This window comes from Monodon monoceros, unplaced genomic scaffold (genome assembly GCF_005190385.1).
Source record: "Monodon monoceros isolate NGI ecotype Baffin Bay Population unplaced genomic scaffold, NGI_Narwhal_1 Super_Scaffold_18, whole genome shotgun sequence".
Lineage (NCBI taxonomy): Eukaryota > Metazoa > Chordata > Mammalia > Artiodactyla > Monodontidae > Monodon > Monodon monoceros.
In genome coordinates this window covers 93,319,214-93,338,367 of record NW_021703774.1, presented here as the reverse complement: position 1 = coordinate 93,338,367, position 19,154 = coordinate 93,319,214, and the positions used below count along the sequence as shown (strand labels likewise).

The window sequence follows — 19,154 nt, the reverse complement described above, 5'->3', positions numbered from 1 at the left end:
TGGTCTAGGTCCTTTGTATTTTCCTATAAATTTTAAAATCAATATCAATTTCTACCAAAAAAGTCCTTCAGAGATTTTGTTTGAGATTGAATCTTTGGATGAATTTGAAGCAAAGGATGTGACCTGGGGTGGAGAGGCAGTTGAATGATCATGCACACTACGTTAAGTCCTTCCTTGAAGGAGGATCTTAGTGGAGCATCTCCAAGTCTACATACAGTGGTTGATAGTGTTGTTCAAATCTTCTATATTCTTACTGGGTTTTGTGTGTGTGTATATTCTAGGAATTACTGGGAAAGGTGGGTTAAAATCTCACATTCTGACTGGATTTACCTGTTTTTCTTTTTAGTTCTGTCAGTTTTTGCTTTATGTATTTTGAAGCTATGTTACTAGCACATATACATTTATAATGGTTATATATCTTCCTGATGTGTTGATTCTTTTATCATTACAAAGTGTCCTTTAATTCTAAAAATAATTCTTATGTAATCTGTTTCGCCTGATATTAATCTAACCCCTCCAACTTTCTCATAGTTATTTTCCTCATGGCTTTTATCATTTTCCATCCTTCTACTTTTTAACATATTTGTATCTTCATATTTAAAGTGAGTCTCTTAGAGTTAATATTAAATTGCTTTAGGAAAAATACAGAAACTTTGCTACTTTTATTACTGGGGGAAGCCAGGTGGAGGGTACATGAGAACTCCTGTTCTATTTTTTTCAACTATGTAAGTCTAAAATTATTTAAAGAATGTTTATAATTGCCTGTTGGTTGGTGCATTTTTGTAGTAACTTCTCTAAAATTCTTGTCTGATAATTCCAACATCTGTATCAACTATATGTTGTTGTTGTCTGTTGATTTGTCCTTATTCATCCTAGTTGAGATTTTTTTTCCTGTCTTTTGGAATGATGAGTATACTCATTTTGGATTGTATCCTGGACATTTTGAGTGTTATGAGACCTTGGTTCCTACTTAAATCGTCTATATTAGTAGGCAGCCACTGGAGAGGGAGGAATGGTGCTGCGTCTTCGCCGACATTCACCTTATGTAGGGCAGGAATGGTTGGCAGGGCTCTGCCCCCATAGTCTTTGTGGCTGCATCCTGGTGGGGGATGGGAGGGCCACCACCTCTGTTGTCATTTTTGCAGGGTTGGGATGGTCAGCAAGGCTCTGCCCCATAGATTATACAGCACCCATTTGGGAGGGTTGCATCCTTCAGGGCTGCTGTCTTCCCAGTCCTTTGGTTGGAGACAGTGGGTTTTTTCTTACGGCTTTTTTGTTGTTGACCTACACCTGTTGGTGGTTCCAGGTTGTAAACTGCTGTCACACCCAGGGTGAGATACATGAATGGCAAAAAATCTCAAGATTTTTTAATCACTCAAGATCTGCAGTCTCTAGCCAGTCTCTTTTCTACAAGAGTCTCCTTGTAGTTGCTTTGTCTTTGGTCCAAGGTTTATAGTTGTAATTAGCAGGAAGAATAGGATGGAATGCACTTTATCTTGTTTGGAACCAGACATCTCTTACTGGTTTTTTTTTTTTTTTTTTTTTTACTGGTTTTTAAAATATTTATAATTTCTGTATTTTCTATTTATTTGCCCTGTGTATTTTGTTTTTCAGGCAAATGAAGATAAAACAATGTCAGCCAACCTAAAATACCTTTCCTTGGGAATTTTGGTCTTTCAGACTACCAGTCTGGTTCTAACGATGCGTTATTCTAGGACTTTAAAAGAGGAGGGGCCTCGTTATCTGTCATCTACAGCCGTGGTTGTTGCTGAACTTTGGAAGATAATGGCCTGCATTTTATTAGTCTACAAAGACAGCAGTAGGTATCTAGGTTTTTTAAGTCATTGCAATTTATTTAATTATTTTGGAGTTATTCACATGTGATATATATATATAGTATATATGTATAGGTACCTATATATATGACATATATATATAGGTAACTACACATTTGAACACTTGCATTATTGACGAACATTTCAATTTTCATTTTATTAAGATGGTTTTAGTCTAGTAATAAAGGTATTTTATTCTTATCTATGTTATGATTCATGTCCTGTGGTTAATGCTGTAAATATGAAACAAAGTTTCTTGCATTAAAAATAATTTGAGAATAAGTAATTTAGAGGAGTAATAATTTTTTACTGAAGTCAAGGCTTTTTTATTTTATTTGCTGCATGATTAGTCCAGCAGTGACTAATTTGATATAGTTTTTTAAAAAAAAAATCTTTATTGAGGGAATTCCCTGGTGGTCCAGTAGTTAGGGCTCCATGTGGTTAGATTATTTGGGGGTACATTAAAATGAAAAACAGACTTTTTCATGTTTTTATATATCAAACCAAATGAGAAGACAAGCAACAGATTGAGAGAAGATATTTACATCACAGGTAATAATTAATATCCAGAATGTACAAAGAACTCCCACAACTCAATAAGAAAAAGATAAGAAACTCAACAAAAAAAGGGACAAAAGATATAAATAGGCAACTCACAGAAGAGAAAAGCTGGGTGGCCAATCAATGTATAAAAAGATGTTCAACCTCTCTAGCAATCAGAGAAATCAGATTAAAGCCACAAGACTCAATTCCACTACCCTCATACTGCTAATGAGAAAAATATGTGACAGCATTAATTATTTAAAAATTTAATTTTAAAGATGAGCTTATATTTTATATTTTTTCTGCTAAAACTAAAATAATCTTTTGGTAACTTTTGTTTTACTTACATAATTTTTTTTACCATTATTTTAGTCAGGAAAGGCTGAATATCAAGTAGCATTCTTTAGTTATTTTCATTTTGGAAACTAACACAACATTGTTACTCAACTAAACTGCAATAAAAATTAATTTTTAAAAAGGTATTTTCATTTTAAAACGGTTTTCATAAAGTTTGCAAGTTTTATGTTGCGAGAGAAAATCATCTGTGAAGTGTATTGTTGGTAAGGTGGTAGGGTTCCTTAGAATTTCTCCCTTCTTTGGGGGTTTATATATCTCAAAGTTCTTTGGACATTTTTTTGTGATTGATACTGTGGGTTGGCTAGCTCAGAGTCCATTTTTAACTCCTTTCTCACTTTCTTATATCTAATGTGGAGAATATAAAAGAAAATAATTGATTTTCCAGCTCCCTTGCAGCAGGGAGTAGTTATGCAACATACAGTCTTGGTCAGTGAGCGGGAAGAAGATGCCTGTTAGCCCACTGTTTCCTCCTCCTCTTTCTTCCTTCCGGAAAGAAGAACCAGAGGTGCATCAGTCAGTTGGCAATCTGTTGCAAAAAATCACGTAGACAATACATGAAAAGCATGAAAATAAAAAGCCAATATATATACAGAGAGAGCTAGGTCCCTGATGTCATCACGGAGCTGCTGTAGCAGCTTTTGACCTGGACTCATGACATGTGAGACAAATCCCTATGGGTTTGAGCCACTGTTGGTTGGGTTTTCTGTTGTTTGAGCCAAACCCACCTCCTGATATCCTTCTTTTTATGATTAAAGTCTTCATAATTATTAATTGGCATTAATGGCTGATGATAAAATACATTATAAAATACAAGGTATCAATATTATAATATTGCTATGATAAAGTAAGAATACTTGGTTGACAAATTAATACTTTGAGGTTTTGGTTATCATAAATACATATGTATATATATAATCTATTTGATTTATTTCCCAATGAAAGATATATGTATATATAAAGATAATGCTCTTCTTAATATGCTACCTTATAATATTTAATATTTGAAATATTAGCATCATTAAAGGTATAGGTATACCTTATTTCACTGCAGATATTGTGTGTTTTACAAATATAAGATTTGTGGCAACCCTCCATTGTCAGATGATGGTATTTTTTTAGCAATAAAGTTTTGTGTTTTTTTTTGCGGTATGCGGGCCTCTCACTGTTGTGGCCTCTCCCGTTGCGGAGCACAGGCTCCGGACACACAGGCTCAGCGGCCACGGCTCATGGTTCCAGCTGCTCCGTGACATGTGGGGTCTTCCCAGACCGGGGCATGAACCCACGTCCCCTGCATCGGCAGGCGGACTCTCAACCACTGCACCACCAGGGAAGCCCTAAAGTATTTTTTAATTAAGGTATGCACATTATTTTTTTAGACATAATCTTATTGCCCAGTTAACAGACTACAGTAAAGGGTAAATATAACTTTTATATGCACTGAGAAACCAAAAAAAATTCTTGTGACTCACTTTATTTTGATACTCATTTTATGGCAGTGGTCTGGAAATGAACCTGCAATATCTCTGAGGTACGTCTGTATATTTTAGACCTAAAAGGATCTTAACATGTAGCCAAATTTCCATTTTTTACAGGTGAAAAAACTGAGGACTTCAGAGACAGTATGTAACTTATTTGGAGTTACTTAATTATTGATTTTGTCCATTTCATGTTTTTTCTAGAATGTAGTCTAAGAGCACTGAATCGAATACTACATGATGAAATTCTTAATAAACCTATGGAAACACTTAAACTTGCTATTCCATCAGGGATATATACTCTTCAGAATAATTTACTCTATGTGGCACTGTCAAATCTAGATGCAGCTACTTATCAGGTATTTAAAATACATTTCTAGTAGTGTTTCTAAGAAAGAAAGAAACAAACAATAATATTAGCTGTTTTCTTTTTCAGGTCACATATCAGTTGAAAATTCTTACGACTGCATTATTTTCTGTATCGATGCTTAGTAAAAAATTAGGTGTGTACCAGTGGCTCTCCCTAGTAATTTTGATGACAGGAGTTGCTTTTGTACAGGTAACTATTCAAGATAAGTATAACTTTTACTTTTATCACAGTTTCAGAACCTCATTTTGGAAAATACGTTCTGTTATTTGTTGAAGAAAATTAATGCTTATTCTTACAACTGACATTTTTTGAGGGCTTCTTTTGAGCAAGATACTACATTGGGACTGTAAATGACACAAAGAAGTAGAATCAAATTATCCGACGTAAAGAAATGAACAGTCTATTTAGGGAAATAAGACACTGTATGTAAAACAAAGCTGTTTTTTACTGAGTATCTGGACATTGAGATCAACCACTCCCTTCCTATTGTCTCTCAGCTTCCCTGATACCACTTGCTCCTGGTTCTTTTCACATCTTTCTAATGATTCCTTATTGGTTTCCTTCCTGGGGTCCTCTTTCTTGATATTCCCATTAGATATTGTGTTGTTGATAGGCTTGTTATTTCTCTTAAATTATTTCCTTATTTTTGGAGATTTCATTCTTTCTGAAGTTTTTTATTAACACATATGCTGATAGCTTCTTGGTCTGTGTCATCAGCTTTGGTTATCACCTCTAGTTTCAGATTTATATATCTAAAAGCACATTGGACATCTTTGTTTGGTTGTTCAATAGGCCTTATAAACTCAGTGTATCCAAAGCTGCACTTTACCTTTTCCCCACCAAACCTGTTCTTTATTTCTGCTTTTTCCAGTCATGATTTACTTAGCCTGAGAGTTGTCCTAGACTCTTCCTTTAGCCTGTACATCCAGTCAATCACTAAGACTTTCTGATTCTGCTTTCTAATACTTCTTGATTTTGTCCTTGTCTGTCTCTAACACTTCCACATTTCAAGCCTTCTTTGTGTCTCAAGTAATCTTTTGCCTCCTAATTGTTTTTTTTTTTAACTTCTGTCTTACAATTCAGCCTCCACTTAGTCACCACTGTGGTCTATCTAAAAGAAATCCAATCATGTCAATCTACTGCCGTCCAAAGCCCCCCTCCCCTACAATCACTTTCCTCAGAGTGTGGTATGTATATTTTGAATAAATATTTCTAATAGTTATTTAAGTGGTTATTAGAAAAATATAATTGGCATATCAAACCCATATTTTCATAGATTCTGCTTAAGGTAAGGTAAAGTCGGTATTCAGTTTTTAAAAGTGAGGTATTTTAGGGCTTCCCTGGTGGAGCAGTGGTTGAGAATCTGCCTGCTAATGCAGGGGACATGGGTTCGAGCCCTGGTCTGGGAGGATCCCACATGCCGTGGAGCAACTAGGCCCGTGAGCCACAACTACTGAGCCTGCGCGTCTGGAGCCTGTGCTCTGCAACAAGAGAGGCCGCGATAGTGAGAGGCCCGCGCACCGCCATGAAGAGTGGCCCCCGCTTGCCACAACTAGAGAAAGCCCTCACAGCCATAAATAAATAAATAAATTACTAAACTCCTACCCCCAACATCTTCTTTAAAAAACAAACAAAAAAAAGTGAGGTATTTTAAATTAAAATATCAAGTAGTAGTTTAGGGAGAACATACATTTGACAAAAACCATGAAGATGATAGGGAAATAAGTGAAGTTTTAGGAACACTGATCTACAGAATAAAGCTCAGAATGGTTAGCATGAAATGGACCTTCCATAATGAAACATCAGCTCCATACTCATTTTTGCTGCTCCAACACTTCACACTCTGAATTTCTACAGCTGAACTGCTTGTGGAGGCTATTTTGTGCATCTGTGCGTTTATTATACTTGTTCTTTTTTTTAGGGTATTTTTGAACTTATAAATTACAACAGTAATATCACTATGGGGAAAAAAAAAATGATTCTAAGTTTTTCTTTCAAAAGCTCTTCTCTGCAATCCCCCAGGATGGTATTGGCTGCATTTTTACCTTAAGGTCTAAGAGTGGACTCTAAATATGTATTTTGTAAAATATTATAGGAATTAAACTTCAATTTTGTTTTTCTTTTTGTTCAGTGGCCCTCAGATTCTCAAGAGCTTAATTCTAAGGAACTTTCAGCTGGCTCACAATTTGTAGGCCTCATGGCAGTTCTCACAGCATGTTTTTCAAGTGGCTTTGCTGGGGTTTACTTTGAGAAAATCTTAAAAGAAACCAAACAATCAGTGTGGATAAGAAACATTCAACTTGGTAAGTTTTAAATGTTTTCTAATATTATTTTTAAAGGATTATATTGTTATGTTTAAAGATTTCTGTGTTTTCCTGTTTTTCTTAAAAATTTTTTGGCCACACCACACAGCATGCAGGATCTTAGTTCCCCAACCAGGGACTGAACCTGTGCCCCCTACATTGGGAGCACAGCATCTTAACCACTGGACTGCCAGGAAGTCCTATGTATCTTTAATTAAATAAACCTTTTATAAAAGTTGCTGTTGATGCAAATATCTGTCAGGGTTTTTGCCTTTTGACAAACTGTATTTTAAATGAATGTCTTTTCAAGAATATGGAATTTTGGGTCTGTGCTCATAAGAATGTATGAAGCCTGTTTCTGTCCTCACCATTTGGAGCCTTTGTCTTTGGTTGCTATGTTTTCCACAGATGTTGCAAATAACTTAACATATTTTCCTCCTGGAAAAAGAGATTAAGATAGTAAAAAAAAAAAACAAAAAAAGATAGTAAATTTAATTATATGATGCAGTGTTATCAGCTACAGTCACCATGTTGTATATCAAATCACCACAATGTACACTTCAAATGTCTTAGAATTCTACTTATCAATTATACCTCAGTAAAGCTGAAAAAATAGATACTTAAATGGAGCAAGTTTGAAATGAAGAAATTGTCTCTTTAAAATCTTATTATGCTTTTTTATTTCAAATTGTTACATTTTAGCTTTTAAATACTACAGCATTTTTCTAACTGAAGGTGAATAGTTTAAAAGAAAAAAGAGATTGCCTTTGAATAGATATTTAAACTATTTGTATACAGTACTGTAACATTTAACTCCTCATACAAAGATTTCAGAATTTAGTATTCTTGTCATATTCATTTTGGAAGATGCTACATGTGAGAAGCAGCTCAACTGCAAATCAACATGTTCTGTTTTAAGCCTCTGTCCCTGTGACTTTGGAGCTCATCTTTGAAACCATTTTTTTTTTCTTTGAAGCCACTGTTTTTTTCTTCACATCAGCTTAATAGCTATACCATGTTTCCTGATAGCAGTCATAACAGGCCCTTCCAGGCCCTATACAGTGAATTGTCTGTAATCCTAATGGCCTGTATTTTAAGACAAACCTTCAAAATTTGATTAAAGTCCATCCTTTCAGCTGTTTTCACATAATATGATGACAAACAGACTGAACCTTCATTTTATCTCATAGTATTTATTTGTTTCTCTGCAAAATTTGTAGAAATGTATCGTGTGTTTTTTTTTAATAACTTCAAGGTAAATATTTTTGAAAACAAAATTAAATTAGCTTCCCTTTGTTCAGTTTGTCTAGAAGGCAAGTTCAGACTTGAAAAGCATTCACCATTTCAGAAAGAGTATATCTATAGCATAGTGGTTAAGAACTCTTGGTTTGGTAGTCTGACCACTCAAATCTTGATTTTTTTTTTTTTTTTTTTTTTTTTGCGGTTCGTGGGCCTCTCACTGTTGTGGCCTCTCCCGTTGCGGAGCACAGGCTCCGGATATGCAGGCTCAGCGGCCACGGCTCACGGGCCCAGCCGCTCCGCGGCATGTGGGATCTTCCTGGACCGGGGCACGAACCCGTGTCCCCTGCATCGGCAGGCGGACTCTCAACCACTGCGCCACCAGGGAAGCCCCAAATCCTGATTTTATTACCTACCACGTGTGTGGCATTACAGAGCTTACTTAACCTTCCTCTCTGCTTCCTCATCTATAAAATATAGTTAATTATGGTACTTATTTCATATGTTGCTATGTGGATTAAATGAGATAATACATGTAAAGTGTTTAGAATAAAGTGCCTTGTGCTTTATTAGTGCCTAAGCACTTATGTCAGCTATTTACATTAATACGCAAATATCAGAAAAGAAAGAAATATTCAGGTTTGTATGAGTTACCCCAAATTTTCTCGATTTTAAGATAAAAATGAAAGGTCAGAACTCATGATTCTGTGGTATTTCATGGATTTCTTATTCTTTGGTTTGACCTCATAACACAACCTAATGGTAATGGTAATAACTCAAAGTTTTGAAAAGGATACATAAATAAGTTATAGAACTCGAGATTACAAAAACAAAACAATGTATAGAAGTTTTCAAACATCAACGGTCAAAGATTAGCTAATTGATAAGATCCAATATTAGCCACAGAATGGAGAAGCAGGAACTCTTGTTACCTTAGGTTGCTAGGAGTACAGTCTTCCCTTGGTATCTGTGGGGGATTGGTTCCAGGACTGCCATGGATGATCAAGTCCCTTGTATAAAATGGTGTATAGTGTTTGCATATGACTTATGCAATCTTCTCATATACACTGAATCATCTCTAAATTATTTATAATACTAATACAGTGTAAATGCTTTGTAAATAAGTTGCTGTGCCGGCAAATTCAAGTTTTGTTTTTTGGAACTTTCTGGAATTTTTTTTTTACATTTTTGATTCACGGATGGTTGAATCTGTGGATGCAAAATCTGCGAATATGGAGGGGCAACTGGTAGACTGATGTAACCTTATTGGATCTCAATTTGGGAATATATAACAAAATTTTAAATAAATTACAGCTTTAATGTAAAAATTCCATGTCTGGATAAGAATTTATCCTACAGATATAAATATTTATACAAGAGAACAAAGATAAATGTCCAAGTTTATTCATTTCAGCATTGGTTACAATTGTAAAAAATAGAAAACATTTAGAATACTGGTTAAATAAATTATCAATATGATTAAATGGATCATAGACTTCAAAACCACTCTGCCTGGATTAAAATCTTGAATCCATCACTAACCAGCAACATGAGTTTGGGCAAGTTTATTTAACCTCTCTTTGCTTCAGTTTGTTCATCTGTAAAACGAACTAGAAGTGTCCACCTCATAGGGTTGTTATGAGTTAACATACATAAAGCACTTAGTACATTTTGTTGCATGTGGCATTATATGTGTATTTCATACTGTTATTGTCCGTACGATGGAATATTACGCAACTGATAGAAAGAATGCAGTAGATCTGTACATACTGACATGTGTGTACTCTTCTGTACTCTATACATTTTTTATAATTATCAAGTGTTATTTTTATAATTAAAAAAGAAATGAATAATACCCTTGGAAGTGTTTCTTTTTGTGATTTTGTATTATACCAGTATTATTTTCATGTTCTAAATTAGACATATTAAAATAATAGAGTTGGCATAAATAAAATTTTAGAAAGAACATTTCACATCCCTTTTAGTTCTTTTTCACTGTGGAATACTTTGAGTAGTTGTGGCTTTATAAAAAATTGCTTTACCCTGCACTCTTTGCATATCTTACTACAGACTGCCCCAAAGAGATGACCCCTGTAATATCCATTTCTTTATTCATAGTTTAGGATTGCTCCAGGAAATCTTAGATCCAGTAGTCATGTGATAAGCTCTGTGGTAGAAGTAAGGGATTCAGCAGTGAATAAGACACATTTCAGGCTCTCACTGAGCTGACTTTCCCTAACAGTGAGACTTCAATAACAACATTATGATGTTGCCTATGGCTGACTGTTTCTTAGCTCTAATTTTTTGTTTATTAATTATTGTACATCCAAAATTTCTAAATAAAGGAAAATGCTGGACCACATACCTGAGCTATTATATCTGCATGTATGAATGTGAATATATGAAAATCTAGATCTAGCAAATAGGAAGATATAAGATACAATGAAATACACCAAAAGTGAGCATTTTAGAAATATTTGAATGGGAGAGCCATTTAGTCCTGGAATGTATACATTATATTTTTTCAGTCCTCCAAAGTTGGTAATCTCTGTTCTTTTATATATTCCCATGTCTATATTACAGTCATAATATAGTACTAAGTATATTTTTCTTAAGTTTATATAATTATACAAGTAAAAAAATTTTAAAGTAGTCCAATTTTATTGAAAAGGAAAAGTTAAGTTTAAAATTATTTGGAATGTTAATAGAAAAATATCTCTTCAGGTAAACTAAATGATGTTTGACATAGACTTTACTTTTATTTTAGGTTTCTTTGGGAGTATATTTGGATTAATGGGTGTATATGTTTATGATGGAGAACTGGTATCAAAGAATGGATTTTTTCAGGGGTATAACTGGCTGACCTGGATAGTTGTTGTTCTTCAGGTAAAGCATTTAAAGTCTTACATTTATGCTAATAAATTTTATTTTAATATAGAGAATCATAGTAGCTATGATATACTGATATGAGGAAGAAGGGTCCCTCCTATCAGTACTCTCATTATCTCTAGTTTATTAAGGGAAGTTAAAATAGAACTGATCTAAATGCTGTAATGAAAACTTACTTGAAAATGAATCATGAATGAACTTTATGGTATTTAAATTTAACATATCGAAAATGCAAGTTTAAGAATAAAAGTTGAAAGCTGAAGACAAATATAACTTGTAATTTTTCTACTGTTTTGATCATTTTACAGGAAGTCTGTGGTCAGCTATTTCAGGCTCAAGAAGCAGATCTAGATATTTAAATCTGTAACAGTTTATAGTTTATATTTTGGTTACATATTGGAGTACTCCTATCAAATTACCTCGGCTTATAACTTGAAATTATTCAAGGGTTGAGTAATTTCATCTTCAAAAAATACTTACTGAGTACTCTGGAGGATACAAAAATGAAGATAGAAGTCTCTGCCTTCACAAAGCCTTTCTCTAGAGGTATTTGAAGCTGTAAGAAACAAGGTCCCTTAGGGAGGATGGGTGAAGGTGGCAAAGGATAGTTGTGTTTTGAAAGCAGGAAGGATACTTCTATTTTTAATATAGGAGAAAAGGAGACAAGGGTAGTGAAAATTCAGAGAAAATTTGAGGTAGAGATAGGGTAAGTCAGGAGAGTTGATGTATGATGGCTTTTATCCTATCAAGGAGGGAAGCTCTCTTTCCTTAAGAGGGGCTAAAGAGAAAAATTTAAAAGGTTTGGTACAGTTGGTATGAGGGAGTAAATAGGGGAATGAGAACACTGCTAAGAAATACCAGGACTCAAACATCAATTTGTAGTGAGCTCACTTGGCATAATTTGTGACTTTCTCTCATAAAGCTTCTACCATTTGAAAAGGTACAGTGAAAGTGGGTAACCCAGACTTGGGAGCTGATATGTAGGGTTCGGTAGAAAACAAAACTATGAGATATGGTAAAACTTTGTTATTTAAGTAGCCACAATTTGGAATTTGAGAGGGATTTGGTAGAAAGTTCTTCACTCTTTTTTTTTTTTTTTTTTGCGGTACGCGGTCCTCTCACTGTTGTGTCCTCTACCAGATTATGCTGGTAGTTACTTTGTCAGATACCTTTTGAAATAAGGGGGCTACTGAACAAAACCTATAAGTCCATTTGTTATGAGATGTTTAATAAAAATCACTGACTTTAATGGGATTAGGTTATAGGACAAAGCCTGAAGCTTCATTGAGATTGTTTAGAAAAGCAGTTTTATATATGTTTATTTTTTAAAATAATCTTTTAAAACTTCTGCAGGCACTGGGAGGCCTTGTAATAGCTGCTGTTATTAAGTATGCGGATAATATTTTAAAAGGATTTGCAACCTCTCTGTCCATAATATTATCAACACTAATATCTTATTTTTGGCTACAAGATTTCGTACCAACCAGGTAGTGTATTCTTTTCTATTTCTTTAAACCTCCAAAAGTATATAGAAAAATAAGAGTCCTTCATAAGATCTAATCTGAAAAATTTTGTTCTATTACAACTTTTGAAGAAATATAGTAAGATTCATTTAACTATCTTTCTTTTTTTTTTTTTTTTTTTTTGTTGGTATGCGGGCCTCTCACTGTCGTGGCCTCTCCCGTTGCGGAGCACAGGCTCCAGACGCGCAGGCCCAGCGGCCATGGCTCACGGGCCCAGCTGCTCCGCGGCATGTGGGATCTTCTTGGACCGGGTCACGAACCCATGTCCCCTGCATCGGCAGGCGGACTCTCAACCACTGAGCCACCAGGGAAACCCCCCATTTAACTATCTTTTTAAAAAGGTTTCAAACTAAATGCATGAAAGAAAATCTAACACTGGAAAGCAATTTATACAATTTGGCTCGCCAGAATTTTCTCAATAGATCTGAATAGGTTTTTTTCCCCAAAGTTACAAGTCATATTTTTAAAAGTTAGTAAGTCATAAAAGTCATAAAATAAGTCATATAATTACATCTTTAAATGAAGAATTTATATAGCTAAAGCCAAGAGAGTAGGTGGCATTCTTGAAGAGGATAGTTTGTTTATATAGAGAAGGTGGCTCATGAGAAAATTCAGTTAGGTGGTGGCAGGGAGAAGAATAGTCTGAAAAAGAATTGCAAAAGGAATGATGGGTGAGGCAGGAGACCCAGGATCGTGTAGTGTCATGGATGCCAAGAGAGAAGACAGAGTGAGGAAGAGTAAAGTCTAATAAAGTTCTATTTTTTTTTACAATTACTAATTTGTAATCCCAGAGTAATGAGATTATATTTTAATGGATTCCAGGATACCATTCATGGTTTCCTCTAACTTCACTCCCCTCCTTATCTTCTCATTCTCTAAACTTCGGGAGTACTCTCTTCATCTGTCCTTGGACTTCTTATATCTGCACTCACTCCCTTGGTGATCTCTATTCTCACGGCTTTAAATACCATCTATAGGCTAATAACTCTCAAATTTAAATTTGAATTCCAGGCTTTTATATCTAATTGTCTATTTGACATTTTCTTCAATGTCTAACTCATTCCCCATCTCTGTCAGGGTTCCCAATTTAGTAAGTGGCAGCACCTTCATTCTTTCAGTTGCTTAGGCCAAAATCCTTTCTGACTTAGATAGGAACACAGTATATCCACAGTAACCTCAGAGAAGGCAGACTCTATAGCTATGGATATAGATAGCTTTATAAGAGGAAGTTAAAATGTATGGAAATTTTTAATTTTCTTAGTGCAGTAAGGTCGTCAGCTTCTCTTTACTATTCTCTCACATGTCATTCTAATCCAGAAGCAAATCCTGTCGATTCTTCCTTTTTAATATCTCCAGAAGCTGACCATTTCTCACAACTTCTGCTGCTACCACCACGATCCAAGTCACCCTAAGGAAATAGTCTCCTGACTTGTCTCCTTGCTTCTTCTCTTCACCTGTGTCCCTGAATTTTCTCCATTCAGTAACCAGAATGGTTCTTTTCAGTGTAAATCAGATCATACTCAGAAACCCTCTAATTGCTTCCTATGTCACTCAAAAGTTGTCACCATCGACAGCCTATTTACTTTGGCTTTTAGCTACCTTTCTATCCTTACCTGATATTACTTTCCTCTTGTTTACCTTTTTTAAATTCTTAAATTTTTTTTTTTTTTTTTTTTTTTTGCTATTGTAACTTCTTTGCTATGGGCTTTGACTTGCCCTATTTTTCTTGGAAAACGCATCCCCTACATATTCACATGGCATACTCCCTCATGTCCTTAGATCTTGGCTCAAATATCCCTTTATCAAGAGATCTAAGAAAAAGCACCCCCCTCTTCCAACATTCTTTCCTCCTGTCTTCAGAAGACTTACCACCATCTGATAATAAGTAAGCAAGGCTGGAGTTTGGCACATAATAGATACTCAGTATGTTTGTTGAATGAATGTTCAAGACCTTAAAATTTTAATACAGTTAGTAAAATTAATTTGTGTTAGTGAGAGTGAGATAGGATTGTGGGTGGAATTTGGTAGTAGAAAAATGTAATATGCTCATTCTATTTCTATATTGAACATTTATGGTTTGGTTCTTCTCTAGCAACTTGGACAATAGGTCTGGGACATGCGTGTTGAAATCTGTAATTTTTCTGAGGCATGAATTTAAAAGTATTTATGTTTTTAACTTGATACGGGAATGAATTACTTACATTGAGACAACCGTAATAATTAGCACCTATGTCTTAGTGATGCTTTATTCCCTACGTATTAAATGGGGAAATTACATGCTTTAATATTATTTGAGAATGTTTGGAACTTGTATATTTTTAGGGTAACTTAAAAAGGCATACCTTTTTCAAAAAAAATAAAACATCAAATAAGGCCAAAGTGTTAACTTTAAATCTTCAAATCATGCAGGGAATAAAACAAGTAAATGATCACGTAAACCAGCAGAGGGACAAAAGAGTAGGAGTTTTTCAGTAAGCTACATACCTGTGTTTGTAAATCCATGTTTCTGAGGGAGCATGTAAGGTATGTTGGGATGAAGCTAAAAAGAGAAAAGACAATGATACTGTTATTATTGAATGAATGAATGTTTTGAGAATATGCATAGGACACCAAGTCAGATGGAGAAGACAGGTTATTTTTCCTAAAATAGATAGCTAAGCCCTCCGTCTTTATGTATTCTTTCTTTTGTGGAGAACTTCTATTATCCAATAAATGCAATGATCTATATTGTGAATATAATAATATATTTTCCTTTGTTATACCCATTTCACCTCCTGAAAGTTTTTTGGTTTCTCAGAAGTAGTACCCCTGACCCCTGTACCTGCCTTTCTGATTGTTCCTTTGGTAACTGTCAGTCTTCACTCACTCTCTTATCTATCTCATCCACTGCCATGTCTTACCTGTCCTCTCTATGAAGATAACTCTAGATCCCTATTTTCAACTGACTGCTAGACATCTCTACTGATATATTACCAGTATTCCCTTTCCTATTTTTTTTTGTGCTCATTATTTGGCTTATTGGTATTACCATCCTTGTATTTAGGCTTGCTTATTCTTTTATCAAAAGTTTATTGTGTCCATTATATGTCTGCCTGCCAGTGTACTAGATCCTGGAAAAACAGGAATGCCTGAATAAGATATGATTTTCTATCTTCAAGGAGATCACAGTGACTGGAGAGACGGGCATGAGAATAAATTATAACTAGGATCAATGCAGCAATGGAAGTATATACACAATTCCATTAGAAAGAGGGGGCTCAAATCCTTGAAATATTAAATTCTGATAGCTTTTTCCTTAACAAAATTGTTTCTCTCAGAACCACCTAAAAAATAGCTGGCTTGGGAAGCAGGGGTTTCCTGACAGTAGATAGTCTAGTACAGCGGTCCCCAACCTTTTTTGGCACCAGGGACCAGTTTTGTGGAAGACAGTTTTTCCACAGCCTTACGGGGAGGGATGGTTTTGGGATGATTCAAACACATTACAGTTATTGTGCACTTTATTTCTATTATTATTACATTGTAATATATAATGAAATAATTATACAACTCACCATGATGCTGACAAGAGGCAGAGCTCAGGCAGTAATGCAAGTGATGGGAAGCGGCTGTAAATACAGATGAAGCTTCGCTCACTTGCCTGCCGCTCACCTCCTGCTGTGTGGCCCGGTTCCTAACAGGCCAGGATTGGGGACCCCTGGTCTAGTAGATCCTGTTAGAAATATCATACAATGGGTTCCTACGGTGGGTAGAAAGTTGGATCAGACAACTTTCCAACTGAGCATGTGATTCTATGCAATTCCAGATTTCTGGAAAGTTAAGAGAAACTCATAATGATTGACAAAGAAAGTGCTCAGTCAGAAGCTTATGCAGCCTAAATTGTTACCAAATATTCCTGTGGTAGTAATTTTCTTCAAGATATTTACATTATAGGAAGTTTTATGTTCTCTTAATCTTATATGTATATATGTATTCAAGGCGTTTGAAAAGCTACACATCTGCATCAAGTCAACACTAGATTTATTATAACAGATAATGATTAAGCTCCCTATATATGCTAGGGACTAGGAATATAATGATGAATGAGGAACACATGGTTGAGCAGGGGAGCAGAATGTAAATAAGACATTATTTACTACAGTGTGATAAAGTGTTACCATAGAGTAACTCTGCTTAAGGGAGTTAGTCTTGGAGACTTAAGACCTGAGTTGTTATGAATAAGCAGTTTTCTTGGGAGGGACACTGCAGGCAGAGGTATAGCATCTACAAGGATACTGCCCTGAAAGGCATGTTGTGTTCACTAAATGGAGTGGCTGAATTATAGATGGGGTGGGGTGGAGTGTGGGAGATAAGGTTGGAAGGACCATATTATGAAGGGCCCTTTAACTCATAATAAGGATTAGTGATCTTTTTCCCTTATAGAACATTTTTTTTTTTTTGAGGCAGGGGAGTGATTTCAAACTGTTAATAAAAACTTTAAAAGCACGACTAATTCATGTCCCTGTAACAGCACTTTGAAGAATATACATGTTAAAAGTTAAGACTGATATTCCAGTTTACATTCAGTTTGAGTTCCAGTACCAGTTTAAATTCATTTCCTGTTTATAGTAAGGTATATTATATATATGGATAGATAAACTAAAGAAGAAACCAAGTCTTCCTGCATTCAGTCTTATTTCCTTTTGTAAAGCATCCTATAAAAATCCTGAGTTTTGCTTATTACTACCTTGTATTTTAAACTGAACTTTACTGTGGTTTGAAAAGAATGCAATTTTCCCTTTATATATTCAAATTTTAAAAAAAATCGAGATCTCTTATTATTCAATGTATTATAGGCAAAAGGCACATTACAATGAAATACTATATATACATATATGTATAACTGAATAACTTTGCTGTATACCTGAAACTAACACAATATTGTAAATTAACTATACTTCGATTTTAAAAAATGGTTTTGAAAAAAGATGAAATACAACCTTTTATACATCTTTGCTTTGGGAGACTACAGTATAGCACAGTGGATGAAAGTGCAGGCTTGGCTCTAGAGTTAAACATACCTGAGTTTGAATTCTATCTCCCACTTCAAGCCGTGGGACTTTAAGCAAATTATTTAAATTCTCTAAACCCGTTTCCTCATATATAAACAAATGAGGACAGTGCTAGTCCTTCCTTATAAGGTTGTTGTGAGAACTAAATGAGATAATGCATGTAAAACACTTAGCTAAATATCTGGAATGTAGTAAGTACTCAGTATTTGTTAGCCATGTTACTGGAACATTTTGTCCCAAATTATATTTGTTTTTATAGTAAAGAAATATAACTTGTTTTGTTTTTAATCTGATTTTCTCTTTTTCATTTCTTCTTCATCTATTTAGTGTCTTTTTCCTTGGAGCCATCCTTGTAATAACAGCTACTTTCCTATATGGTTATGATCCTAAACCTGCAGGAAATCCCACTAAAGCATAGTGGTAATACTGTCTTTATCTGGTTTTTCACAATGGTGCACTAGGAATCTCAACATTAATCCTGCACAGAGGACTTCTACAGATTCTAAGAAAAAAATCATCATGCTGAATCTGATCATAATGTTCAAATGGTTTGAAAATATGAACGTTTAAGGATAAAATATATGTATATGTAACAAAATGCCTATTGCATCAAGAAATCAAAACTTGAAAGTATTTCCAGGGATTAGAATAATTATTGGAGGAAACTTGAAATCTGAGTTTAAAAAGATTTTATGTTTTTGATTGCTGCAGAAATATCCTATGCATTCTTTGCAAGAGCACACAACAAATGTCAGACATCAATTTTGCAAATTAGATATATTTAATCTTATTAAATGTTTTTTATCTTACTCTTTCTGTACAGATATATCAAATAACATGGATATTCAAAGTTTGAAAATTATAATTACCTATAAAGCTGTGAAGAAATAGGATGATTTGAAAAACATTTTCATGTATCTCAGATTTTTATATTTATACAGAAGATTACTAAACAAAAGATTGCTATATGTTGCAAATGTTCAACTGCATAAAAATTGATAAAGTAACATTCTGGGTCTGATTTGTCAGACAATAAAATTCATATTTAAATTTAATGTAAAGAAATATACACATCTATTTCTCCATCTACATTTTAAGATCTTTTAGTGCTTCAGAACTGCTGGAAGCAAGCAATCCAGTTGTTCCTGTGCTAGATAGTAGCCAGTTACTTTTACACTAATGGAGTTTTGTCCTTAATCTCTTAATTGTATTTCTTTTCTGTAAATCAGATAAATCCTTAATATTACTTTAAAATAAATTTCTGTGTGTGTTAATTTCCATTAAAGTTTTAAAATGTAATTTAAATACTCATAATAATTTAAAATAATAATTATTGTCTAATGTCTCCATTTGGAGAATTTTGAACTATCAAAGCATATACTGTATAATAACTAGAGCATTTTTAGATGAATATTTTACTCATTGATCTGTAAAAACTTCTTTAATCTACAACTGTTGACAAAACCAAAAAAATAGTAGTACAGATGTCAATAAATTGAGACCAAAATGACTTTTCTTGGAGACATTCCAGATTGCCATATTACATTATTTTAAATGGCACTGTAAGTATAA

The 19,154-nt window shown here is 34.4% G+C and overlaps 1 protein-coding gene across 7 annotated transcripts in view; it reads left to right on the top strand.

Annotated features, from left to right (window-relative positions):
• SLC35A3 (solute carrier family 35 member A3) overlaps positions 1–19,008 on the top strand; it is a 30,536-nt gene extending 11,528 nt beyond the window's left edge. For 5 of the 7 annotated variants that reach the window (XM_029228146.1, XM_029228147.1, XM_029228149.1 and 2 more), the window contains 7 exons: positions 1,615–1,819; positions 4,415–4,569; positions 4,647–4,769; positions 6,712–6,883; positions 10,890–11,008; positions 12,365–12,498; positions 17,910–19,008. In XM_029228146.1, coding sequence (XP_029083979.1) covers positions 1,615–1,819; positions 4,415–4,569; positions 4,647–4,769; positions 6,712–6,883; positions 10,890–11,008; positions 12,365–12,498; positions 17,910–18,000 — 999 coding nt within the window. In that variant the 3' untranslated portion in view covers positions 18,001–19,008. Of the gene's footprint in view, positions 1–1,614; positions 1,820–4,414; positions 4,570–4,646; positions 4,770–6,711; positions 6,884–10,889; positions 11,009–12,364; positions 12,638–17,909 lie in introns of those variants that run through there. The other 2 variants (XM_029228153.1, XM_029228152.1) reach the window with 2 other exon arrangements.
• Positions 19,009–19,154: the final 146 nt, after the last annotated feature.